Raw genomic sequence first — 27,033 nt, 5'->3', positions numbered from 1 at the left:
ATCTTTTGTGAGTAAACTTGTCAACATCTATTTGAACATGAGCATGGAAACAGGCTCTTCGGCCCACTGGGCCCATGCTGGCCATTGATCAGCCATTCACGCTAGTTCTATGTTATCCCACTTTCTCATCCACTCCCTAATTCAGTTCAGTTTATTGTCACGTGCACTGAGTACAGTGAAAAGCTTTTGTTGCGTGCTAACCAGTCAGCGGAAAGACAATACATGATTACAATCGAACCATTTACAGTGTACAGATACATGATAAGGGAATGACGTTTAGTGCAAGGTAAAGTCAGCAAAGTCCGATCAAGGATAGTCCGAGGGTCACCAAAGAGGTAGATAGTAGTTCAGCACTGCTCTCTGGTTGTGGTAGGATGGTTCAGCTACCTTGAGGTGCACGAGGCTACACACTCAGGGGTAATTTACAGAGGGACAATTAACCTACAAACCCCCACATATTTGGGATATGGTAGGAAACCGGAGCACCCGGAGGAAACCTACGTGGTCACAGGACGAACGTGCAAACTCCACACAGATGGCACCCCCTGCGGTCATGATCGAACCCGGGTCTTCAGCGCTGTGAGGCAGCAGTTCTACCCGCTGCGCCATTCTGCTACGCATGAAGTTACAATTTTAACACGGGAGGGAACATGAAGGGAGAGATGTGTCTCATAATACAGAGGCTGAATTAAGACTGGGACTGGGATGACGTAATGCCTGGGGAGTGGTGGCTTGTAATGTAGAGGCTGACTTGTTCATAAGTGATAGGAGCAGAATTAGGGAATTCGACCCATCAAGTCTACTCCGCCATTCAATCACAGCTGATCTATCTCTCCCTCCTATCCCCATTCTCCTGCCTTCTCCCCATAACCCCTGACACCCGTATTAATCAAGAATCTATCTGCCGTAAAATAATCCATTGACTTGGCATTCACAGCCTTTTGCGGCAATGAATTCCACAGATTCACCATCCTCTGACTAAGGAAATTCCTCCTCATCTCCTTCTTAAGGGAACGTCTTTTAATTCTGAGGCTGTGGCCTCTGGTCCTCGACTCTCCCACTAGTGGAAACATCCTCTCCACATCCACTATCCCGGGCTTTCACTATTCGGTAAGTTAACACTGGGATGGGGTGACTTGTAATGCCAGGGGAGTGGAGGTTTGTAATTCAGAGCGAGATTCATTACGCCGTGTAGGCTGGGTAATATTGCACTGTGCTTGGGATTCAAAACGAAACAAATCTTACTCTCTTGTAATGAGGGATAACAAATAGTTTGCCTCTAGAAATATACATTTGGCTAACGTCTGAAATGTTAATGCCTTCACAAAACGGTCTGCCCTTTTTCTGTTGTGTGGATGAATGGTTAGGCTGGCCTTTTTGTTATAATATTGGTGGACAGTGTTATTTATTGGTGGTGTCTGTTTTCTCAGGTTACCTGTGTAAAGCAGAGCTGTGCACTCTGACAACAGAGCGTATTATTCTAGAGGTCTGCCAGGCAACAATTGTTTCTCTGGTTGCCCAGTACTGATATAATCACACATAGGTTGCTAACTTCCACTGTAGCTTCTATAGATTAGGCTTGCTGATTATCCCCAGTGTGGAAGTGTCCATCCCACCGAGTCCATGCCGACCAGCGATCACCTGTACACAAGTTCTATCCCACACACCAGGGACAATTTACAGAACCAACAAACCTGTGTCGGAAGGAACTGCAGATGCTGGGTTACACCAAAGATTGGCACAAAATGCTGGAGTTACTCAGCAGGTCAGGCAGCATCTCTGGAGAGAAGGAACGGGTGACGTTTCGGGTCGAGACCCTTCTTCAGACATCGGTCAGATGAAGGGCCATGACCCAGAACGTCATCTGTTCCTTTTCTCCAGAGATGCTGCCTGACCCGCTGAGTTACTCCAGCATTTCACGTCTAACTGACAAACCTGCACATATTTGGAGTGTGGGAAGAAATCAGAGCACCCAAAGAAAACCCATGCCATCACTGGGAGAACGTACGAACTCCATCAGACTGGCTCATGTTAAAGCCATGATTCTTGATTCCCCTACCCTCGGTAAAAGATTCATTTATCCTCTCTTTTCCTACTTGAGAACAGTTTAATCGGTGGCACGGTGGTGCAGCGGTAGAGTTGCTGCCTCCCAGCACCAGAGACCCGGTTCCATCCTGACTATGGGTGCTGTCTGTACGGAGTTTGTACCTTCTCCCCGTGACCGCGTGGGTTTCCTCCGGGTGTTCCGGTTTCCTCCCACTTCCCAAAGACGTGCAGATTTGTAGGTTAATTGGCTTCTGTAAATTGTCCTTGGTGTGGATAGAACTAGTGTACGGGTGATCGCTGGTGGGTGCGGGCCTGGTGGGCTGAAGAGCCTGTTTCCACACTGTATCTCTAAACTAAACTAAAATAAACTATAAACTATTTATTCACAAAATGCTGGAGTAACTCAGCAGGTCGGGCAGCATCTCGGGAGAGAAGGAATGGGTGACGTTTCGGGTCGAGACCCTTCTTCAGACTGATGTCAGGGGGGCGGGACAAAGGAAGGATATAGGTGGAGACAGGAAGATAGAGGGAGATCTGGGAAGGAGGAGGGGAAGAGAGGGACAGAGGAGCTATCTAAAGTTGGAGAAGTCGACGTTCATACCACCAGGCTGCAAACTATAAACTAAACTAGTAGCCAATCTTCCGTCCTAATGTCCAAATCTCATTGTCAGGGTCCCTCAGCTCCAGAGTGCCAGAGTCAAGGGAGGAATGTAGACCTTTTTGTTCCCAGTGTTTTTGAGCCCATAATTCACACTGCACTTGAAACTGTCGGCCAGTGTTTGGAGATGTCAGTAAGCAGGGCGTTCTTCATTCCACAGGGTGCTGCCTGACCTGAGTCTGAAGGCACTAAGGCTGCAGATTGGAAATCTCCTGGGAACTGAGACAGTGGATGATAAATTTGCCTTTCTGAAATGTGTGGGGAGGAGTTTGGCCGTGGTAAGTCCCTTGGTCTGTGTGGTCGGAGGCATGGATGGTGAACGGTGACATATAAACGTGTGCAGCCATTGTATTGGCCAATTTGCACACTTTAGTTTAATTTTAGTTTAGAGGAGCTTGATGTCTTGCATTTAAAAATGGCCAAAATCTGACTTAAAAGTTCAACAGTGCTTTATGTGTCCCAGATGCAATTGCACAGTGAAATTCCTTTTGCACATGTTACACAATGTGGGCGCCGACATTTTTGGTGCCATTATTGAAAGTCCAAAGTCCAGTCGGCCCCCAAGCTCGATGTACTGGAATAGTTCCCTCGAACCGACGTCCCTCTCCTCTCATCTCCTCCCCCCTCCCCTCCCTTCTCCCCTCCCCTCCCCCCTCTCCCCTCTCCCCTCTCCCCTCTCCCCTCTCCCCTCTCCCCTCTCGCCTCTCGCCTCTCGCCTCCCCCCTCCCCCCCTCCCCCCCTCCCCTCTCCCCTCTCCCCTCCCCTCTCCCCTCCCTTCCCCTCTTCCCTCCCCTCCTCTCCTCTCCCCTCCTCTCCTCTCCCCTCCTCTCCTCTCCCCTCCTCTCCTCTCCCCTCCTCTCCCCTCTCCCCTCCCCTCTCCCTTCCCCTCTCCCCTTCCATCCCCACTCCTCTCCCCTCCCCTGTCCGGCCATCTTTGTGTCGCAGTGGCGCCTCCTGCAACCGACCTTGTAGACTGCAGCTGGAGGCATTGCCCCGGTCCACCCTCCCACCGGCCCTCGCATCCAACGTCTCCAGCTCCCTCGCACACCCACGTCCTCCATCCACGACTGCCCTTGGTCTGACGAGCCACCGGGCGGTTGCCGCTGAGCGTTCCACGATGATTCCACCATGATTCATTTTCAGGTCAGATCGAAGCAAGAACTGGAACTGAAGGTGAACTCCTTTGCGCCTCCTCATGTAGGTAGACCTCATGAATGTCATGCAGAGAATTTTGAAGTGTTATCTTCTGCTGGTTCTCCGCTTGCAGCTGGTGTTGATCTTCTCACCTTCTGACCATCTAGGCTCCCCAGCCAGAACTCTACTTGCTGCCCCGCGCGGGGTTCGTTGGCAGGAGATGGATGAGCGGGACGTTGAGGCCTGGATCTCACCAACGTCCTGGAGAAGGTTCAGACGCCTACGTCCTTCCTCCAGGACTGCCCTTGGATGGCAACGAGCCTTCGGGAGCCTGCAAGTCCTCCAATTGCACGTGCCAAGTGTGTGTTGACAAGGGACTGGGCGGGCACCACGACTACTTGACGGAGCGCAGGCCAGCGAGTTCCAACCGAGACGAGAAGACCACAAGGGGAGAGCAGAATTCCACCAGGCTTCACCGTACAGGGTCCCCGGAGATGACTGGGAACGAACAGCATCGCCCGTCGACAAGTGGACCTTCAGAGAACGGCGATTTGAGAGAATTTAAAGGCAATGACGTTCCGCAGTCAGATGTATACTGTACCTGGGAGCTGGGGTCACCAACCGACAAACCCTCCAGACCCTCCCATCTGAGGATAGCGAGGGGTCGACTGGACGAGGGTCCGGCTCAGCTGCGGAAACAAGACTCCGGGACAGGTGTGTGGACATCCTGGGATCACCAGAGAGTCACAGAGTGAGGAAACAGGCCCTTCGGCCCAACTCGCCCACACCAACCAACATGCCCCATCCACACAGTCCCACCTGCCTGCGTTTGGCCCATGTTCCTCTAAACCTGTCCTAACATAAGATTATTAAGGGGTTGGGCATGCTAGAGGCAGGAAACATGTTCCCAATGTTGGGGGAGTCCAGAACCAGGGGCCACAGTTTAAGAATAAGGGGGAGGCCATTTAGAACGGAGATGAGGAAAAACATTTTCAGTCAGAGAGTTGTAAATCTGTGGAATTCACTGCCTCAGAAGGCAGTGGGGGCCAATTCTCTGGATGCTTTCAAGAGAGAGTTTGATAGAGCTCTTAAAGATAGTGGAGTCAGGGGGTATGGGGAAAGGGCAGGAACGGGGTACTGATTGTGGATGATCAGCCATGATCACATTGAATGGCGGAGCTGGCTCGAAGGGCCTAATCGAAAACCTGTCCAAATATTTTTTTAAACGTTGTGATAGTACCCGCCTCAACTACCTCCTCTGGCACCTCGTTCCGTACACCCATCAGCCTCAGAGGGAAAAAAAAATTGCCCCTCAGGTGCCGACTAAATCTTTCCTCCCGCACCCTTTCCTCTGGTTCTTCATTCTGGGTAAAATGCCAAGGACTAGAAGGCATAGCTTTGAAGTGAGAGAGGCAAAGTTTAAAGGAGATGTGCAGGACATGTGTTTTTTTTACACACAGAGGGTCGTGTGTGATTGGAACACACTGCCAGGGGTGGTGTTGAGGGCAGATATTTTATTGTTCTGGAAGGAACTGCCGATGCTGGTTTAAACCGAAGATAGACACAGAAAGCTGGAGTAACTCAGCGGGACAGGCAGCATGTCTGGAGAGAAGGAATGGGTGACGTTTTGGATCGAGTCTGAAGAAGGGTCTCGACCCGAAACATCACCCATTCTTTCTCTCCGCAGATATGATGATGGTGTTTAAGAGGCTTTTAGATAGACATGTTGATATGTACTTAATGGAGGGGTATACCTGACCTTTACGTACGTGTACAAACCATACACAACAGTTAGTGCAAAGAGAAATGAGAATGTAGAATATAGTGTTACTGCGTTGTCAAACTACAGTTACAGAGAAAAAGTCCAAAGTGCAAAATGAGATAGGTTGGAAGATCAGAACTACTCCCTGGTTTATGCATGGACCATTCTGTAGTCTAATAACAGCGGGCATGAAGCTGTTCCTAAATCTGGTGGTACGTACTTTCAAGCTTTCAAGCGTTTATATCTTAGGCCCGATGGGGGAAAGGAGAAGAGGAAATGACCGAGGTGTGTTGGCTGCTTTCCCGAGGCAGCATGAAGTGTAGTCGAGTCAATGGTGAGGAGCCTGGTCTGTGTGATGGACTGGGCTCCATCTACAATTCTCTGCACTCTATTGTGGTCTTGGGCAGAGCTGTTGCCAAAGCAGCAACCTGTTAATACAGATAGGCTCATAAAGCTGGAGTAACCCAGCAGGTCAGACAGCATCTCTGGAGAAAGGGAATAGGTGACGTTTCGACATTTCGAGCCGACACCTTTCTTCAGACTGAGAGTCAGGGGAAAGGGAGTCGAGAGATATAGACGGTGATGTAGAGAGATATAGAACAAATGAATGAAAGATATGCAAAAATATAACAATGATAAAGGAAACAGGCCATTGTTAGCTGTGGCTTAGGTGAAAATGAGTTGCAGACAATGAGACTCAACAAGATGACTTTTCCTATTAATCCATCCGGTCCAATTTCTCCTTTGTTGATCTCTCTGTACCAAAGATGGCGACTCGTGTAAACACTGCACTGGTGCTCAGAGACCTGTGGGCCGAGGAGTGGGAATAACCTGACTGTTTGAGAAAGAGCTGAAATAATCATGCAAAGACATTCGGACTCCTCTCTTATTGTAAGTGTGCTTTTTCCAGAAGTTTCCTCCGTGGGACCTGGTCTAATGCTCAGCCATTCAATTCCAAAGGAAACCCGGATTCACAGCAACAACACAATGGATTCGGGAATCCCAGAATCGCTGGATGACAGGGATGTGGAATACTTAGAAAATCAAAGAAAAAAAAGGTATCTTTTAGAGTCGTAGAGTCACACAGCATGGAAACAGAACATTCGGCCCAACATGGACATGCCAACTAAGATGTCCCATCTACACTAGACCCATTCGCCTGTATTTGACCATTTCCCACTCTTGTCACCTAACCAAGATGCCCCATCTAAGCTAGTCCCAATTTCTTCCCGGCTTCTTCCGGGATAGTTTCTTCCCAGCTGTTACCAGGCAACTGAATCATCCTACCACAACCAGAGAGCAATCCTGAACTACTATCTATCTCTTTGGTGACCCTCGGACTAGCTTTGGTCAGACTTTGCTGGCTTTACCTTGCACTAAACGTTATTCCCTTACCATATATCTATTATAATCATGTATTGTCTTTCCACTGACTGGTTAGCACGCAACAAAAGCTTTTCGCTGTACCTCGGTACATGTGAGAATAAACAATAAACTACACTAAACTAAACATCTGCCTGCCTTTGGTTTAGTTTATTTTCTGAGATGCACTGTGGAAACGAGCCCTTCACCCCCACCAAGTCCACGCCGACCAGCGATCACCCGAGCACTAGTCATATCATCATATCATCATATCATATCATATCATCATCATCATCATCGGTTGTGTATGGTGTATTGTTAGTCCGACCCAAACAAAGCGTTATGCGGCACGGTGGCGCAGCGGTAGAGCTGCTGCCTCACCACGCCAGAGACCCAGGTTCAATCCTGACTGCGGGTGCTGTCTGTAGGGAGTATATACATTCTCCATGTGACTACGTTGATTTCCTCCGGGTGCTCCGGATTCCTCCTGCATTCCAAAGATGTGTGGGTTGGTAGGTTAATTGGCTTTGTAAATTGCCCCTTGGTTGAAGGATAGAATTCGTGTACAGGTCATCATTGGTCGTCGTGGGCCGAAGGGCCTGTTTCCATGCTGTATCTCTAAACTAAACTAGACTAAATTAGTTGTATATTATCCTACTAGTGTTGCTATTTAAAATAATGTTATTTTATCTGCCTCAACTGCCTCCTCTGGCCACTCGTTCCATGTACCCACCACCCTTTTGTGTGACAAAGTTGTCCCTCGGGTTTAGTTTAGTTCAGTTTAGAGATACAGCGCGGCCCACCGAGTCCCAGCCGACCAGCGATCACCGCACATTAACACCATCCTACACACACACACACACACACACACTAGGGACAATTGACGCATACCAACGTATGCAAACCCAAGCCAATTAACCTACAAACCTGCACGTCTTTGGAGTGTGGGAGAGAACCGAAGATCTCGGAGAAAACCCATGCATGTCACGGGGAGAACGTACAAACTCCACACAGACAGCACCCATAGTCGGGACCAAACCCGCGTCACTGGCGCCATGAGGCAGCAACTCTACCGCTGCGCCACCAACCGGTTGTTATTAAATCTTTCCCCACTCACCTTAAACCTATGTGGTCTGGTTCTTGACTCTATGGGTGAGTAGGGGCGGTGCGTTTTGTTGATGGGGGACACAGCAGCCACATTGTACTGGTGATGGGTGGTGGTATGGGTGGTGGATGGGCTGCCACTGTGTGAGTAGAACAAAGACTGATTCACAAACCATTGTAATTCTACTTTACAGTCAGCAAGCTGGTCGAGATCCAGGATCTAGAAGTGTTGGACAAGACACCAGCCAGGTACTCGTGTGATTTTACCTGGAGCCTTGTGTGATTTCACCTTGTGTGCAAACCTGGAGAGTTTTCTCACCTAGTTTAATTCCAGCATCGTTCCCCATTGTGTGAAAGTGCCCGAACCAAGAAGTGGTCTATTGACCCCTGGCAATGGAACAGCAACAACAGGCGGCTGTGGAGGCCAAGTCGCTGGCTATTGTTAAAGCAGACATTGATTAGTACGGGCATCAAAGGTTATGGGGAGAAGGCAGGAGAACAGAGCGGTACGGTGGCGCAGCAGTAGAGTTGCTGCCTCACAGCGCCAGAGACCAGGGTTCGATCCCAACTACGGGTGCTGTCTGTATGGAGTTTGTACGTTCTCCCTGTGACCGTGTGGGGTTTTCTCCGAGATCTCTGGTTTCCTCCCGCACTCCAAAGACGTACAGGTTTGTAGGTTAATTGGCTCTGTAAATGTAAATTGTCCTTAGTGTGTGTAGGATAGTGTTAATGTGCAGGGATCACTGGTCGGCGCGGACCCGGTAGGCCGAAAGGCTTGTTTTCACACTATATCTCTAGTCTAAACTAGAGTTTAAATGAAGAGTTAGATTTAGCTCTTTGGGCTAAAGGAATCAAGGGATATGGGGAAAAAGCAGGAACGGGGTACTGATTTTAGATGATCAGCCATGATCATAATGAAAGGCAGTGTTGGCTCGAAGGGCCGAATGGCCTGCTCCTCTACCTATTTTTCTATGTTTCTATGTTTCTAAACAAAATGTGGTTGAGAGGGAAAGATGATCAGCTATGATTGAATGCTGGAACAGACTCTTTATAGACAATAGACAATAGGTGCAGGAGTAGGCCATTTGGCCCTTCGAGCCAGCACCACCATTCAATGTGATCATGGCTGATCATTCTCAATCAGTACCCCGTTCCTGCCTTCTCCCCATACCCCCTGACTCCGCTATCCTTAAGAACTCTATCTAGCTCTCTCTTGAATGCATTCAGAGAATTAGCCTCCACTGCCTTCTGAGGCAGAGAATTCCACAGATTCACAACTCTCTGACTGAAAAAGTTTTTCCTCATCTCCGTTCTAAATGGCCTACCCGTTATTGTTAAACTGTGGCCCCTGGTTCTGGACTCCCCTAACATTGGGAACATGTTTCCTGCCTCTAACGTGTCCAACCCCTTAATAATCTTATACATTTTTAGGCTTTAGAGATACAACATGGAACCAGACCCTTTGGCCCACTGAGTTCATGCTGACCAACGATCACCCCGCACAATAGCACTATCCAACACACTATTGACAATTAATAATTAATGAAAGCCAATTAACCAATAAACCTGCACGTCGTTGGAGTGTGGGAGGAAACCGGAGCACCCGGGGAAAACCCACGCGGGTCATGGGGAGAACGTACAAACTCCGTACAGACAGCGCCCGTAGTCAGGATCGAACCAGGCTCTCTGGTGCTGTGAGGCAGCAACTCCACCGCTGTGCCACCATGTCGCCCTCGACGGGCTGAATGGCCTAATTCTGCTCCTACGCCTTTTGATAACCAAGAGACACAAGGAACTGCAAATGATGGAATCTGGAGGAACTCAGCGGGTCATCAATGGGGGAAATGGACAGGCAACATTTTGGGTTGGGGCCTTTCTTCAGGCACCCAGGAGACTAGTGAAGCTCCATGGGTTTAGTGCCACACCAGTGTTATGCACCTGATCCCATGGTTTCATTGAGGGTGCTGTTAATTTCAAATTCCCGATCCATTTATATAGATATATAGACAATAGACGCAGGAGTAGGCCATTCAGCCCTTCGAGCCAGCACCGCCATTCAATGCGATCATGGCTGATCACTCTCAATCAGTACCCCGTTCCTGCCTTCTCCCCATACCCCCTCACTCCGCTATCCTTAAGAGCTCTATCTAGCTCTCTCTTGAAAGCATCCAACGAACTGGCCTCCACTGCCTTCTGAGGCAGAGAATTCCACACCTTCACCACCCTCTGACTGAAAAAGTTCTTCCTCATATCCGATCTAAATGGCCTACCCCTTATTCTTAAACTGTGGCCCCTTGTTCTGGACTCCCCCAACATTGGGAACATGTTATCTGCCTCTAATGTGTCCAATCCCCTAATTATCTTATATGTTTCAATAAGATCCCCCCTCATCCTTCTAAATTCCAGTGTATACAAGCTCAATCGCTCCAGCCTTTCAACATACGACAGTCCCGCCATTCCGGGAATTAACCTAATGAACCTACGCTTCACGCCCTCCATAGCAAGAATATCCTTCCTCAAATTTGGAGACCAAAACTGCACACAGTACTCCAGGTGCGGTCTCACCAGGGCCCGGTACAACTGTAGAAGGACCTCTTTGCTCCTATACTCAACTCCTCTTGTTACGAAGGCCAACATTCCATTGGTTTTCTTCACTGCCTGCTGTACCTGCATGCTTCCTTTCATTGACTGATGCACTAGGACACCCAGATCTCGTTGAACTCCCCCTCCTCCTAACTTGACACCATTCAGATAATAATCTGCCTTTCTATTCTTACTTCCAAAGTGAATAACCTCACACTTATCTACATTAAACTGCATCTGCCATGTATCCGCCCACTCACACAACCTGTCCAAGTCACCCTGCAGCCTTATTGCATCTTCCTCACAATTCACACTACCCCCCAACTTAGTATCATCTGCAAATTTGCTAATGGTACTTTTAATCCCTTCGTCTAAGTCATTAATGTATATCGTAAATAGCTGGGGTCCCAGCACCGAACCTTGCGGTACCCCACTGGTCACTGCCTGCCATTCCGAAAGGGACCCATTTATCCCCACTCTTTGCTTTCTTTCTGTCAACCAATTTTCTATCCATGTCAGTACCCTACCCCCAATACCATGTGCCCTAATTTTGCCCACTAATCTCCTATGTGGGACCTTGTCGAAGGCTTTCTGAAAGTCGAGGTACACCACATTCACTGACTCTCCCTTGTCAATTTTCCTAGTTACATCCTCAAAAAATTCCAGTAGATTTGTCAAGCATGATTTCCCCTTCGTAAATCCATGCTGACTCGGAATGATCCTGTTACTGCTGTCCAAATGCTCAGCAATTCCGTCTTTTTTATTGAGTTTTGAACCATTGATGAACATGAGTTCAAATCCCACCACAGGTGTTACGGGAAGGTAAACTCAATTTTTCAGTTATATTTATCTTTACTGTATGTATACTGTTTATGTACAGCATACAGGCGACACGGTGGCGCAGCGGTAGAGTTGCTGCCTCTCAGCGCCAGAGACACAAGTTCAATCCTGACTACGGGTGCTGTTCGTACGTTCTCTCCCATGACCACGTGGGTTTTCTCTGGGTGCTCCGGTTTCCTCACACACTCTAAAGACTTACAGGTTTGTAGGTTAATTGGCTTCTGCAAATTGTCCCTGGTGTGTAGAATAGAACTAATGTATGGGCGATCCTTGGTTGGCATGGAGTCTGTGGGTACAATGGCCTGTTACCACGCCGTATCTCTAAATAAAACCCTCAACTTTGCGCGGTTCAAGTACGAGAGGGCAGAGCTTTAAGGTGAGAGGTTTAAAGGAGATCTGTGGGTTAAGTTTTTTTACACAGAGGGTGGTGGGTGCCTGGAACACGCTGCCAGGGGTGGTGGTGGCAGATATGATAGTGGCGTTTAAGATGATTTTCTATGCAAACTATGCAGGAAGTGCAGGGATATGGATCACATACAGGTAGATGAGAGTAGTTTATTTAGTTTGGTTTAGAGATACAGCGCGGAAACAGGCCCTTCGGCCCACTGAGTCCGCACGCTAATACTATCCTTCACACACTAGGGACAATTTACATTTATACCAAGCCAATTGAACCAACAAACCTGTACGTCTTTGGAGTGTGGGAGGAAACAGGAGGACCCGGAGAAAACCCACGCAGGTCACGGGGAGAACTCGAGCGCTTGTATAGACGAGCGCTTGTAGTCAGGATCGAACCCGGGTCTCTAGTGCTGGAAGGCAGCAACTCTACCGCCGCGCCACCGTGCCGCCCACATATCTTGGCATCATGATCGGCCGGGGCATTGTGGGTCAAAGGGCCTGTTCCTGGTCTATACTGTGCGTGTGTCTCAATAAGTCACCTCTCTGGAAATATCCAACCTGTTGTCTCCTTGTTCAGCCGCCAGGCGGCAGTGGCAGAGAATTGGATTATTCACTTGGTGAGAAGCAGTATTCCCCTCCACCTCCACCTCCACCTCCACCTCTCCTGACTGTCGACGTACAAAGGCCCCACATGCCAACGGACAGTAAGTACCCGCTCCAATTTCACACTTGCAATTCAGGCCATGCTGTGAGGTAATGGTTAGTGTAGCTCGGAATAGCAGGTGCTGGTTTACACTGAAGACTGACATAAAAAGCTGGAGTAACTCATCGGGTCGGGCAGCATCTCTGGAGAGAAGGAATAGGTGATGTTTCAGGTCGAGACCCTTCTTCAGACTTCAGACCCGCAGGGAAATGGAATTAAGGAACAAATTAGCCGTGGATAATTTGCCTTGGATAACAGATAAACTCTTGCGTATAGAAAGTATTCTGTCGGGTTGTATCACAGCTTGGGTTGGGAACTCCACTGCCTAAGACTCCAAGAAATGGCAGAGAGTTGTGGATGTAGCCCAGTCCATCACACAGACCACATGCCCCACCATTGACCCCATCTACACTTCACACTGCCTCGGAAAAGCAGCCAACATCATCAAAGACTTGTCCTACCCCGGTCATTCCTTCTTCTTCCCGCTCCCGTCCCGCAGAAGGTACAGAAGCTTGAAAGTGCGCACCACTCAGTTACCAGGCTTCTGAACGGCCCTTCCATAAGCTGGAGTTCTGTCCGATTCACCGCTACCCCATTGCGTACATTGGACTCTGTCTCTGGAACTGATGCACTTCAATGCAGAGAACTATATTCTGCACTCTGTACCTTCCCCTTTGCTCTGCCTATTGGACTTGATTTTGCCGTGATTGTATTTATGTATAGTATATCTGATTTGATTTGGAAAGCATGCAAACAGTTTTTCGCTATATTTCAGTACACTAAACAATAGACTGCAGATACTGGAATCTGAAATGCAAAACAAACTGCTCATAGACAAAAAAACAGACTCAAAGTGCTGGAGTAACTCAGCGGGTCAGGCAGCATCCCTGGAGAACATGGATAGGTAACTCAGCTGGTCAGGCAGCATCTGTGGAGGCAAAGGAATGGTCGATGCTTCAGGTCGTGACCCTGCTTAGGTTAATAATGATTGTGTTGATCGGCAGACAAGCTGAGAGAACGCACCTGTATCCACCTATCGCTCGCGAGGCTTTTTCCCACACCCACCTCTCTTCCAGCTTCCCACCCCTCCCCCACCACAATCAGTCTGAAGAAGGATCCCGTCCTGAAACATTGTCTCTCCATTATCCTGCTGAGTTACTCCTGCAGTCCGAAGAAAGGTCCCAAGGGTATATTCTCTGTTTATTAGAGTATCATTGAACAAGTGTCAACAGACAATTGCTTGTCAATTTCAGTGGCCCCTCGCTGTGTTCTTAAGAGACATTGGCGTCTGAATACTGTAGGGAGGTTACATGGAAACACCTTTCCCCTCCCTTTATGAGACAGTTTTTTTTAACTGTTTGTCAATTTCCAGAGTTAACTTAACTTTTAAATGATTCTCAAGTTTCCAATGGAAATTGTGTTTGAACCAATTTGGCCGGGTAATATGAACAGTGTTCCCTAATTCATCGCTCCCATTCCATCCAACGTATCTTCTGGGAACTATGATGATGGTAGATCTGCGGATGGTATTTTTAACCTCATGTTGTGGTGTTAAATCAAATTATTTACCTTCAGTCTGAATAATCACACGTGATACTGGATTAGCACATCAGATTTATTCCACCATGGGGTTCTTCCCGAGAAGATCTCCAGACACAACACTAGTGTCTGAAGAGATCTCAACTCAGGGGAGGGGAAGAAGAACAACTTCTCCACCATTGTTTACCTTTTTATACAGAAAAAGAGAGGTGTGACAAAAAGAAATCAAGGACCAATTACACATCTAATACAAGGACCAATTACACATCTAATACAATTCCCATGGTTACAGAGAAGACAAAATCATTGATACAGGTCACATGCTCAGAAACCAAACCATTAATATAAGTCACATGTTTTTAGAGAAACGCATCAATTTACCAAGAGTGGATTCAAAACTTTTCCTACATTCACACGCACCCAAATAAGGAGTTGTTACTAAGAAAGAAACTTTCTTATCTCTATAGACGAGCAATCTCGTAGCTACATGACCTTGCTTTACTGTTTCAATACACAGCACTCACAGTCAGACAGAGTAGTGGGAGAGGACAATAGCCCATCTCTTCTGTACACTCCTTATCATTCGTAAAGGGACAAACACATTCTGTTCCCAAGGATAACATTTCTGCCACAAGCATCCATCTTACTGCTTTCCACTAAAATAAGCATTCATTTTATATTAGCTAAAGCAACAAAAGAAACCATCTCTACTACAACAAAATATAATATCTCTAATTGACTATATCAGCTAATAGCATAGATTCTCAGTGGTTTTTCTCTGTCCCGAAGCAGAACAACTCATTGGTCAGATAAATGCTGTAAAACAAGAAAGAAAAAGCCTGGAGAAGACGAGGGGAGAGCTGGTGAGAAAGGCAAAGTCGTTGTTATCACAGAACCGACTGAGGCAAAACCAAGGTGAGTGGTTTTATCCTGAGGTGCACAGAACGTAAAGAAATATGCGGCACGGTAGCGCAGCGGTAGAGTTGCTGCCTTTCAGCGAATGCAGCGCCGGAGACTCAGGTTCGATCCTGACTACGGGTGCTGTACTGTATGGAGTTTGTACGTTCTCCCCGTGATCTGCGTGGGTTTTCGCCGAGCTCTTCGGTTTCCTCCCACACTCCAAAGACATGCAGGTTTGTAGGTTAATTGGCTGGGTAAATGTTTTTAAAAAATTGTCCGTAGTGGGTATAGGATAGTGTTAATGTGTGGGGATCGCTGGGCGGCGCAGACCCGGTGGGCCGAAGGGCCTGTTTCTGCGCTGTATCTAGAAATCTAAATCTAAATCTAAAATAGGAGTGGAGTAGGCCATTCTTTTTTTACAGATACAGCACAGAAACGGGCTCTTTAGCCCACCGAGTCCACACCGACCAGCGATCCCCACACATTAACATTATCCGACGCACACTAAGGACAATTTTTACACTTACACCAAGCCAATTAACCTACATACCTGGAAGTAAGAATAGAAAGGCAGATTATTATCTGAATGGTGTCAAGTTAGGAGGAGGGGGAGTTCAACGAGATCTGGGTGTCCTAGTGCATCAGTCAATGAAAGGAAGCATGCAGGTACAGCAGGCAGTGAAGAAAGCCAATGGAATGTTGGCCTTCATAACAAGAGGAGTTGAGTATAGGAGCAAAGAGGTCCTTCTACAGTTGTACCGGGCCCTGGTGAGACCGCACCTGGAGTACTGTGTGCAGTTTTGGTCTCCAAATTTGAGGAAGGATATTCTTGCTATGGAGGGCGCGCAGCGTAGGTTCACTAGGTTAATTCCCGGAATGGCGGGACTGTCGTATGTTGAAAGGCTGGAGCGATTGGGCTTGTATACACTGGAATTTAGAAGGATGAGGGGGGATCTTATTGAAACATATAAGATAATTAGGGGATTGGACACATTAGAGGCAGGAAACATGTTCCCAATGTTGGGGGAGTCCAGAACAAGGAGCCACAGTTTAAGAATAAGGGGTAGGCCATTTAGAACGGAGATGAGGAAGAACTTTTTCACAGAGAGTGGTGAAGGTGTGGAATTCTCTGCCTCAGAAGGCAGTGGAGGCCAGTTCGTTGGATGCTTTCAAGAGAGAGCTGGATAGAGCTCTTAAGGATAGCGGAGTGAGGGGGTATGGGGAGAAGGCAGGAACGGGGTACTGATTGAGAGTGATCAGCCATGATCGCATTGAATGGCGGTGCTGGCTCGAAGGGCTGAATGGCCTACTCCTGCACCTATTGTCTATTGTCTATTGTCTATTGTCTTTGGAGTGTGGGAGGGAACAGAAGATCGCGGAGAAAACCCACACAGGATACGGGGAGAACGTACAAACTCCGTACAGACAGCGCCCGTAGTCGGGATCGAACCCGGGTCTCTGGTGTTGCAAGCACTGTAAGGCAGCAACTCTACTGCTGCGCCACCATGCCGCACATTCTGGTTCTATATGTGGATGGGCCAGTCTTTAGTTTAATTTGTTGGAAGGATCTGCAGATACTGGTTTAAACCGAAGACTGACACAAAATGCTGGAGTAATTCAGCGGGACAGGTAGCATCTCTGCAGAGAAGGAATGGGTGACGATCCTGAAGAAAGGTCTCGACCCAAAAGGTCACCCATTCCTTCTCTTCAGAGATGCTGTCTGACCCGCTGAGTTACTCCAGTCTATCTTTAGTTTTGCTTACTTGACTTTAGACTTTAGAGACACAGTGTGAAAACAGGCCCTTCGGCGCACCGAGTCCGCGCCGACCAGCGATCATCCCGTACACTAGCACTATCCTACACACTGGGGTCAATTAACAATAAAGCCAATTAACCTACAAACCTGCACATCTTTGGAGTGTGGGATGAAACCGGAGCACCCGGAGGAAACCACGCAGGTCACGGGGAGAACGTACAAACTCCATTCAGACAGCACCCATGGTTTAAGTTTCATTTATTGTGATGTGTACCGAGGTTTATGTTGCGATCTAACCAGTCGGGATTGAACCCGGGTCTCTGGCGCCGTGAAACAGCAACTCTACCGCTGCGCCACCGTGCCGCCAACCTGTGGGGTTGCTGAGAAAGCTTGTCTTGTAAATCGCCTGTAAACCTGGCACGGTGGCGGCACGGTGGCGCAGCGGTAGAGTTGCTGCCTTACAGCGAATGCAGCACCGGAGACTCGGGTTCGATCCTGACTATGGGCGCCATCTGTACGGAGTTTGTACGTTCTCCCCGTGACCTGCATGGGTTTTCTCCGAGATCTTCGGTTTCCTCCCACACTCCAAAGACGTGCAGGTTTGTGGGATAATTGGCTGGGCAAATGTAAAAATTGTCCCTAGTGGGTGCAGGATAGTGTTAGTGTGCGGGGATCGCTGGGCGGCGCAGACCCGGTGGGCCGAAGGGCCTGTTTCTGCGCTGTATCTCTACATCTAAACCTCTTCCCCCCCCCCCCCCCCCCTGCTCTTTGTTTGACAGTGCGTGACAGCTGGAAGAAGCAATACTTTGAGGCAAAGAAGGCAACAACGCCGCTGGAAGAGACGACCGTCAGATTACGGCTGGAGTTGGAGACCTTCTACCAGAAGCTGCTGCACCATCTGACCGCCCGCCAAACCAGGAGACGCCTCCGCAAACTACCCCCAGCCAGCGCTTCCAAAGTACGGCCGCCTGTGCCGGCAGCCTCCCTCCAGTACAGCTCGGTTTAGTTTACTGTCATGTGTACTGTGCTAACCAGCCAGCGGAAAGAAAAATATACACCGACCAGCCAAAACATTATGACCCGATGAGCCTAAACATTACGACCACCTGCCCAATATGCTGTTGGTCCTCCGTGTGCAGCCCCATACGCAGCAGGGTGCGATGCACTGTGTATTGTGACACATTCCTCCCGTGACCACCATTACAATTCTCTGTGTATACATGATAAGGGAATAACGTGCAACGTGGAGCCGTAGATAGTAGTTCAGCGCCGCTCTCTGGTTGTGGTAGGATGGTTCAGTTGCCTGATAATATCATATCATATCATATATCATATATCTACAGCCGGAAACAGGCCTTTTCGGCCCTCCAAGTCCGTGCCGCCCAGTGATCCCCGTACATTAACACTATCCTACACCCACTAGGGACAATTTTTACATTTACCCAGCCAATTAACCTACATACCTGTACATCTTTGGCGTGTGGGAGGAAACCGAAGATCTCGGAGAAAACCCACGCAGGTCACGGGGAGAACGTACAAACTCCTTACAGTGCAGCACCCGTAGTCAGGATCGAACCTGAGTCTCCGGCGCTGCATTCGCTGTAAAGCAGCAACTCTACCGCTGCGCTACCGCTGGGAAGAAACTGTCCCTGAATCTGGAGGTGTGCGTTTTCATACTTCTATTCCACTCTTGCCCGATGGGAGAGGGGAGAAGAGGGAGCAGCCGGGGTGAGACTCCAGACTTAGACAACAAGACACAGGAGCAGAATTAGGCATTCTGTTCCATCAAGACCACTCCGCTATTCAATTATGGCTGATCTATCTTTCCCCTTTTTCAGTCGGAGAGTTGTGAATCTGTGGAATTCTCTGCCTCAGAAGGCAGTGGAGGCCAATTCTCTGAATGCATTCAAGAGAGAGCTAGATAGAGCTCTTAAGGATAGTGGAGTCAGGGGGTATGGGGAGAAGGCAGGAACAGGGTACTGATTGAGAATGATCAACCCAGCAGTAGCAGCAGTAGCAAGCAGCAGCAAGCAGCACCAAGCTGTGTTGCTTGGGAAGTAGTGTGTGGGGATTGTGTGGGGATTGTGTGGGGATAGTAAGGAGTAAGACCTGTGTGATCTCCCGGACTAGTTTCGATCACCTAGCTTGGGGTCGGAGAGGAATTTCCCGGATTTTTTCCCAAATTGGCCTGGGTTTTTTATCCGGTTTTTCGCCTCTCCCAGGAGATCACTCAGTTCTTTTGGGTGGGCGGTTGGAGCGTTTGGAGTAGCGGCCGGGCGGTAGGTTTAGTAACCGAGCGCGGGGCTTTGTTTGGAGAGTATGACTGCCAGGGCAGTTTTTTGTTCTGGCTGTCGGATGTGGGGAATCTGGGAGTCTGATAGTCTTCCAGACATCCACATCTGCGCCAGGTGTGACGAGATGGGGCTCCTAAGGGACCGTATTAGGAACCTGGAGCGGCAGATTGATGACCTCCGTCTGATCAGGGAGAGTGAGGAGGTTATAGATAGGAGTTACAGAGAGGTGGTCACTCCTAGACCACGGGAGGTAGACAAGTGGGTCACTGTTAGGGGGGGCAAGGAACAGAGGCATACACTAGGGAGTACCCCGGTGGCTGTACCCCTTGGAAATAAGTACTCCTGTTTAAGTACTGTTGGGGGGGACAGCCTACCTGGGGGCAACGGCGGTGCCCGGGCCTCTGGTAAGGAGTCCGGCCCTGTTGCTCAGAAGGGTAGGGAAAGGAAGAGGAGAGCAGTAGTAATAGGGGACTCTATAGTGAGGGGGTCAGATAGGCGTTTCTGTGGACGCAGTCGGGAGACCCGGATGGTGGTTTGCCTCCCTGGTGCCGGTATCCGGGATGTGTCTGAGCGTGTCCAGGATATCCTGAAAGGGGAGGGAGAGGAGTCAGAGGTCGTGGTACATATAGGTACCAACAATATAGGTAGGATAAGGGAAGAGGTCCTGAAAGGAGAATTTAGGGGGCTAGGAAGAGAGTTAAAAAAAAGGACTTCCAAAGTAATAATCTCAGGCTTACTGCCTGTGCCACGCGATAGTGAGAATAGGAATGGAGTGAGGTGGAGGATAAATACGTGGCTGAGGAACTGGTGCAGGGAGCAGGGTTTCAAGTTTCTGGATCATTGGGACCTCTTCTGGGGGAAGTATGACCTGTACAAAAAGGACGGGTTGCATCTGAACCCGAGGGGAACCAATATCCTGGCGGGGAGATTTGCTAAAATAACTGCGGAGACTTTAAACTAGTACGGTTGGGGGGAGGGACTCAAACACAGATAGCTAATAGGCAGTGTGTGAGGCAGGAGGCAGAAAAGGGAAACACTCAGACCCAATATGTAGGAGAGAAAGAAGGGAAAAGAAATAAACTGAGAATAAGAAATAATGGGTCCCTTAAATGTGTATATTTTAATGCTAGGAGCATTGTAAGAAAGATGGATGAGCTTAGAGCCTGGATTGACATCTGGAAGTATGATGTTGTGGCGATCAGTGAAACATGGTTGCAGGAGGGTTGCGATTGGCAATTAAATATTCCAGGATTTCATTGTTTCAGATGTGATAGAATCGGAGGGGCAAGAGGTGGGGGTGTTGCATTGCTTGTCAGGGAGGATATCACAGCAGTGCTTTGGCAGGACAGACTAGAAGGCTCGATTAAGGAGGCTGTTTGGGTGGAACTCAGAAATGAGAAAGGTTTAGCAACACTTATAGGGGTGTATTATAGACCGCCAAATAGGGAACGAGAATTGGAAGAGCAAATATGTAAGGAGATAGCAGATATTAGTAGTAAGCACAGAGTGGTGATTGTGGGTGATTTCAATTTTCCGTATATAGACTGGGAATCACATTCTGTTAAAGGGCTGGATGGTTTGGAGTTTGTAAAATGTGTGCAGGATAGTTTTTTGCAGCAATACGTAGAGGTGCCTACCAGAGAAGGGGTAGTGTTGGACCTCCTGTTAGGAAATGAGATGGGTCAGGTGACGGAGGTATGTGTTGAGGAGCACTTTGGGTCTAGTGATCATAATGCCATTAGTTTCAATATCATTATGGAGAAGGTCAAATCTGGACCAAGGGTTGAGATTTTGGATTGGAGAAAGGCTAATTTTGAGGAGATGAGAAAGGATTTAAAAGGAGTGAAATGGAAATTGTTGTTTTATGAAAAGGATATAATAGAGAAATGGGGATATTTAAAGGTGAAATTTTGAGAGTACAGTCTTTATGTCCCTGTTCGGTGGAAAGGAAAGAATAATAATTTGAAAGAGCCGTGGTTTTCCAGGGAAATTGGACACTTGGTTCGGAAAAAGAGGGAGATATACAATAAATATAAGCGGCAGGGAGTAAATGAGGTTCTTGAGGAATATAAAGAATGTAAAAGGAATCTTAAAAAGGAAATTAGAAAAGCGAAAAAAAGATATGAGGCTGCTTTGGCAAGTAATGTAAAAGTAAACCCCAAGGGGTTCTACAGATATGTCAATAGCAAAAGGATAGTGAGGGATAAAATTGGTCCATTAGAGAGTCAGAGTGGACAGCTATGTGCTGAGCCGGAAGAAATGGGGGAGATATTAAACAATTTCTTTTCTTCGGTATTTACCGAGGAGAAGGATATTGAATTATGTGAGGTAAGCGAAACAAGTAGAGTAGTGATGGAAATTAGGAGGATTAAAGAAGAGGAGGTACGGACACTTTTGAAGAATATAAAAGTGGATAAGTCTCCAGGTCCTGATAAGATATTCCCTAGGACATTGAGGGAAGTTAGTGCAGAAATAGCAGGGGCTATGACGGAAATATTTCAAACGTCATTAGAAACAGGGATGGTGCCGGAAGATTGGCGCATTGCGCATGTTGTGCCTTTGTTTAAAAAAGGTTCTAAAAGTAAACCTAGCAATTATAGACCTATTAGTTTGACGTCTGTGGTGGGAAAATTAATGGAAAAGATACTTAGGGACAATATATATAATTATTTGGATAATCAAGGCCTGATTAGAAACAGTCAACATGGATTTGTGCCTGGAAGGTCATGTTTGACTAATCTTCTTGAATTTTTTGAAGAGGTTACCAGGGAAATTGATAAGGGCAAGGCTGTGGATGTTGTCTATATGGACTTCAGTAAGGCATTTGACAAGGTTCCACATGGAAGGTTGATTAAGAAGGTTAAATCGTTGGGTATTAATAGTGAGGTTGCAAGATGGATTCAACAATGGCTGAATGGGAGATACCAGAGGGTAACGGTTGACAATTGTATGTCAGGTTGGAGGCCAGTGTCTAGTGGAGTGCCCCAAGGATCTGTGTTGGGTCCACTGTTGTTTGTCATTTACATTAATGATCTGGATGATGGTGTGGCAAATTGGATTAGTAAATATGCAGATGATACTAAGATAGGTGGAGTAGTTGATAGTGAGGTAGATTTTCAAAGTCTACAGAGAGACTTGGGCCTTTTGGAAGGGTGGGCTGAAAGATGGCAGATGGAGTTTAATGCTGATAAGTGTGAGGTGCTGCATTTTGGTAGGACAAATCAAAATAGGACGTACAGGGTAAATGGTAGGGAATTGAGGAATGCAGTGGAACAGAGGGATCTGGGAATAACTGTGCATTGTTCCCTGAAGGTGGAATCTCATGTGGATAGGGTGGTGAAGAAGGCGTTTGGTATGCTTGCCTTTATAAATCAGAGCATCGAGTATAGAAGTTGGGATGTAATGTTGAAATTGTACAGGGCATTGGTGAGGCCGAATCTGGAGTATGGTGTGCAGTTCTGGTCGCCAAATTATAGGAAGGATGTCGACAAAATGGAGAGGGTACAGAGGAGATTTACTAGAATGTTGCCTGGGTTTCAGCACTTAGGCTACAGGGAGAGGTTGAACAGGTTGGGTCTTTATTCTTTGGAGCGTAGAAGGTTGAGGGGGGACTTGATAGAGGTTTTTAAAATTTTGAGAGGGACGGACAGAGTTGACGTGGGTAGGCTTTTCCCTTTGAGAGTGGGGAAGATTCCAACAAGGGGACATAGCTTCAGAATTGAGGGACAAAGGTTTAGGGGTAACATGAGGGGGAACTTCTTTACTCAGAGGGTTGTGGCTGTATGGAATGGGCTTCCGGTGGAAGTGGTGGAGGCTGGCTCGGTTTTATTATTTAAGAGTAAATTGGATAGGTATATGGATAGGAGGGGATTGGAGGGTTATGGTCTGAGTGCAGGTAGATGAGACTAGGTCAGGGAGAATGGTCGGCGTGGACTGGTAGGGCCGGACAGGCCTGTTTCCATGCTGTAGTTGTTATATGTTATATGTTATATATGAATGGAGGTGCTGGCTCGAAGGGCCGAATGGCCTCCTCCTGCACCTATTGTCTATTGTCTACTGTCTATTGTCTACTGTCTATTGTCTATTGTCTATTGTAACCCCAATCTCCTGCCTTCTTTGACATCCTGACAAAGTCATGACTTACAAGTCATTGGGTAGTTTTAAAGCAGAGAGTGACAGGTTCTTGATTAGTGAGGGTTTCAAAGGTTCTGAGGAGAAGGCTGGAGTATGGGATTGTGGGGGAAGTGTTCCATCTCTCGGCACCTCCCTGACGATTTATATATCCTAGCCCACCCAATCCCTCCCTGCAGCTCAGGCTCTCAAGTCCTGGCAACATCCTCATAAATCATCTTTGCACTCTTTCCAGCTTGACAACATCCTTGCTGAACTGAACACAATACTCCAAATAAATTATAATTAGTTTAGTTTGGAGATACATCATGGAAACGGGCCCTTTGGCCCACCGAGTCCACACCGACCAGCGATCCCCACATATTAACACCATCCTACACACACTGGGGACAATTTACAATGATACCAAGCCAATTAACCTACCAACCTGCACGTCTTTGGAGTGTGGGAGGAAACCGAAGATCTCGAAGAAAACCCACGCGGTCACGGGGGGAACGTACAAACTCCGTACACATCGCACCGTAGTCGGGATCGAACCCGGGCCTCCAGCGCTGCAAGTGCTGTAAAGGCAGCAACTCTACCGCTGCGCCACCGTGCCGCTAATTGTGTACCGAGGTACAGTGACAAGCTTTTGTACCGTCGGGCTGAGAACTGCACACATGAGGAGAACAGAGAGTGTAAAAAGAGAAAATAAACAGAGTGCAGAATATAATGTGGTACATCTCATATTTAAGCTTAGATAGACACAAAACGCTGGAGTAACTCAGCGGGTCAGGCAGCATCTCTGGAGAGAAGGAGTGGGTGACGTTTCAGTTTGTGACCCTTCTTCAGAACCAAAACGTCACCTATTCCTTTTCTCCTGCTGAGTTACTCCAGCGTTTTGTGTCTAACTTGGTGTAAACCCGCACCTGCAGTTCCTTCCTTGAATTGTTTGGGATCTGGGGGCAGTACAGATTCTGGCCACTAGATGGCAAGAGAAGCCTGTTTCACCACTTTAGTTTGAAGAAGGGTCTCGACCCGAAACGTCACCCATTCCTTCTCTCCAGAGATGCTGCCTGACCCGCTGAGTTACTCCAGTGTTGTGTGTCTACCTAAGCTTAAATATGCGATGTATCACGTTATATTTTGCACTCTGTTTATTCCAGCTCCAGCTTTACCCAGCTTTTACTCCAGCTTTTTGTGTCTATCACCACTTTAGTTCATATCTATAACAACACCTACCTGCCCTCCCCTTCCCCTCTTCCCCCCCCCATGCCCTACTTTCTTCCCACCCCTCCCCGTGCCCCATCTGGACTCACCCCTATGTCTCCCCCTCCACCTACATTCCTTCCTCTAGCTTCACAATTCGCAACTCTTCCATCCTTTTGTCCCACATCTGTCTTATCATCTCTAGCTTTGTCCAAACATTTGTCTATCAATAGGTAGACACAAAATGCTTGAGTAACTCAGTGGGTCAGGCAGCATCTCTGGAGAGAAGGAATGGGTGACGTTTCGGGTTGAGACCCTTCTTCTGACTGATGTCAGGGAAGGGGGCGGGACAAAGATAGGATGTAGTTGGAGACAGGAACACTAATGGGAGAACTGGGAAGGGGGAGGGGATGGAGAGGGAAAGCAGGGACTATCTGAAGTTAGAGAAGTCAATGTTCATACCGCTGAGGTGTAATCTGTCCAAGCGAAATATGAGGTGCTGTTCCTCCAATTTGCGCTGGGCCTCACTCTGACAATGAAGGAGGCCCAGGACAGAAAGGTCAGATTGGAAATGGGAAGGGGAGTTGAAGTGCTGAGCCACCGGGAGATCGGGTTGGTTTAGTCAGACTGAGCGGAGGTGTTGAGCGAAACGATCGCCGAGCCTGCGCTTGGTCTCGACGATGTAGAGAAGTTGAGATCTGGAACAGCGGATGCAACAGATGAGGTTGGAGGAGGTGCAGGTGAACCTCTGCCTCACCTGGAAAGACTGTTTGGGTCCTTGGATGGAGTCGAGGAGAGAGGTAAAGGGACAGGTGTTGCATCTCCTGCGGTCGCAGGGGAAAGTGCCCGGGGAGGGGGTCCCCCTTGCCTCTCTATTTGTATTACTTGCCAAGCTTTGTCCTGCCCACTCCCTCCTCTCTTCTAGCTTTCTTCCAACTCCCCCCCCCCACAATTAGTGTGTCAGTGCGAGGGAGGGCGTTCTCCACAGATGCTGCCTGACCCAGCACTCTGAAACGTCACCTATCCATGTTCTCCAAAGATGCTGCCTGACCCACTGAGTTACTCCAGCACTTTGTGTTGTCTTTGGCACTAAACCAGCATCTGCAGTTCCAAGTTTCTGCTTCACAACTTTTGTTCCTGTAAAACTAATGGCAGCCAAACCTCTTTTAAATCACCTTCGGAGGTTGAGGGAAGACCTGGTGGAAGTGTATCAAATGATGAGTGGCGTAGATAGGGTAGACAGTCAGAACCTCTCACCCAGGGTGGAAATGTCAAAGACTACAGGGCATTCAGTAGCTATAAGGTCTGAGGGGCAAAGTTTAACAGAGATATTCAGGGCAAGTTTTTTTACACAGAGGGTGGTGGGTGCCAGGAACGCTTTGCCAGGGGTGGTGGTGGAGGCAGATAGTGGTGTTTAAAAGACTTTTAGATGGGCACATGGATATGCAGGAAATGGAAGGATATGGATTATGTGCAGGCAGAGGAGATTAGTTTATCCTGGCATCCTGTTCGGCACGGACAATGTGGGCTGAATGGCCTGTTCCTGTGCTGTACTGGTCTATGTTCTGTAGGGCACATTGTTTAATGAGGTCGGCCGTGATATTACCTGTGAAACAGGTTCGAAGGATTGATTCTTTTCCTGGTCCCAACCTGCAGCAGGGTCTTAACCTGAAACGTAGACATTCCACAGATGCTGCCTGACCTCGGCAAGGCCCCCAGCTTAACCAAGAACAAGTCTCACCGTGATCACACCCTCTTCTCCCCTCTGCAATCGTGAAAGAGGTACAGAAGTGTGAAAAAGCACACCTCCGGATTCAGAGACAGTTTCATCCCGGCTGTTATCAGGCAACTGAACCATCCTCTCACCAACTAGAGAGCAGCCCTGAACTACTGTCTACCACATTGGAGACCCCAGGACTATCTTTGGTCAGACTTTACTGGACTTTATCTTGTACTAAACGTTATTCCAAGTTATTCCCGTATCTGTACACCGTGACTAGCTCGATTGTAGTCATATGTAGTCTTTCTGCTGACTGCTTAGCACGCAACAAAAAGCTTTTATAACAGTATAACAGGTATAACAGAGCTTTATTTGTCATTCGGTACCGAGGTACCGAACGAAACTACATAGCAGTCATAAAAAAAAGAACACAAGACACATGACCCCAACACAAACGTCCATCACAGTGACTCCAAACACCCCCTCACTGTGATGGAGGCAACAAAACTTCCACTCTCTTCCTCACGCCCACGGACAGACAGCTCGTCCCCGACCGACCCGCACAGTCCCCGCAAGGGGATGGAAGTCCCCGCAGCCGAATCGCACCGGGCGCTGAAACGTCTCGCGGCCGAACCGGGCGATGAAAGGCCCCGCGACCAAGCCTTGCACAGCTAAGTCCCGTGGCCGAGCCGCACCGGGTGATGTTAAGTCCCGCGGCCGAGCCGCACCAGCGATGAAAAGTCCCGCGGCCGAGCTGCACCGGGCGATGTAAAGTCCCGCGGCCGAGCCACACCGGGCGATGTTAGGCCCCGCAGCCGAGCTGGTGCGGCTCGGGCACTGTTAAGTCCAGCGGCCGAGCCGCACCAGCGATGTAAAGTCCCGTGGCCAAGCCGCACCGGGCGATGAAAAGTCCC

The 27,033-nt window shown here is 48.2% G+C and overlaps 1 protein-coding gene across 1 annotated transcript in view; it reads left to right on the top strand.

Annotated features, from left to right (window-relative positions):
- spata1 (spermatogenesis associated 1) overlaps window positions 1-27,033 on the top strand; it is a 47,115-nt gene that overhangs the window by 15,422 nt on the left and 4,660 nt on the right. Inside the window, exons 3-10 of the mRNA XM_078408084.1 lie at window positions 2,865-2,982; window positions 3,848-3,901; window positions 4,006-4,552; window positions 6,511-6,658; window positions 8,261-8,315; window positions 12,466-12,592; window positions 14,920-15,045; window positions 17,566-17,744. Of these exons, the coding sequence (XP_078264210.1) occupies window positions 2,865-2,982; window positions 3,848-3,901; window positions 4,006-4,552; window positions 6,511-6,658; window positions 8,261-8,315; window positions 12,466-12,592; window positions 14,920-15,045; window positions 17,566-17,744 (1,354 nt within the window). The remainder of the gene's footprint in view (window positions 1-2,864; window positions 2,983-3,847; window positions 3,902-4,005; window positions 4,553-6,510; window positions 6,659-8,260; window positions 8,316-12,465; window positions 12,593-14,919; window positions 15,046-17,565; window positions 17,745-27,033) is intronic.

Source organism: Rhinoraja longicauda, chromosome 11 (genome assembly GCF_053455715.1).
Source record: "Rhinoraja longicauda isolate Sanriku21f chromosome 11, sRhiLon1.1, whole genome shotgun sequence".
In the NCBI taxonomy this organism is placed as follows: domain Eukaryota; kingdom Metazoa; phylum Chordata; class Chondrichthyes; order Rajiformes; family Arhynchobatidae; genus Rhinoraja; species Rhinoraja longicauda.
Note: the sequence above shows the minus strand (reverse complement) of the source record. Positions and strands in the feature narration are given on the sequence as shown.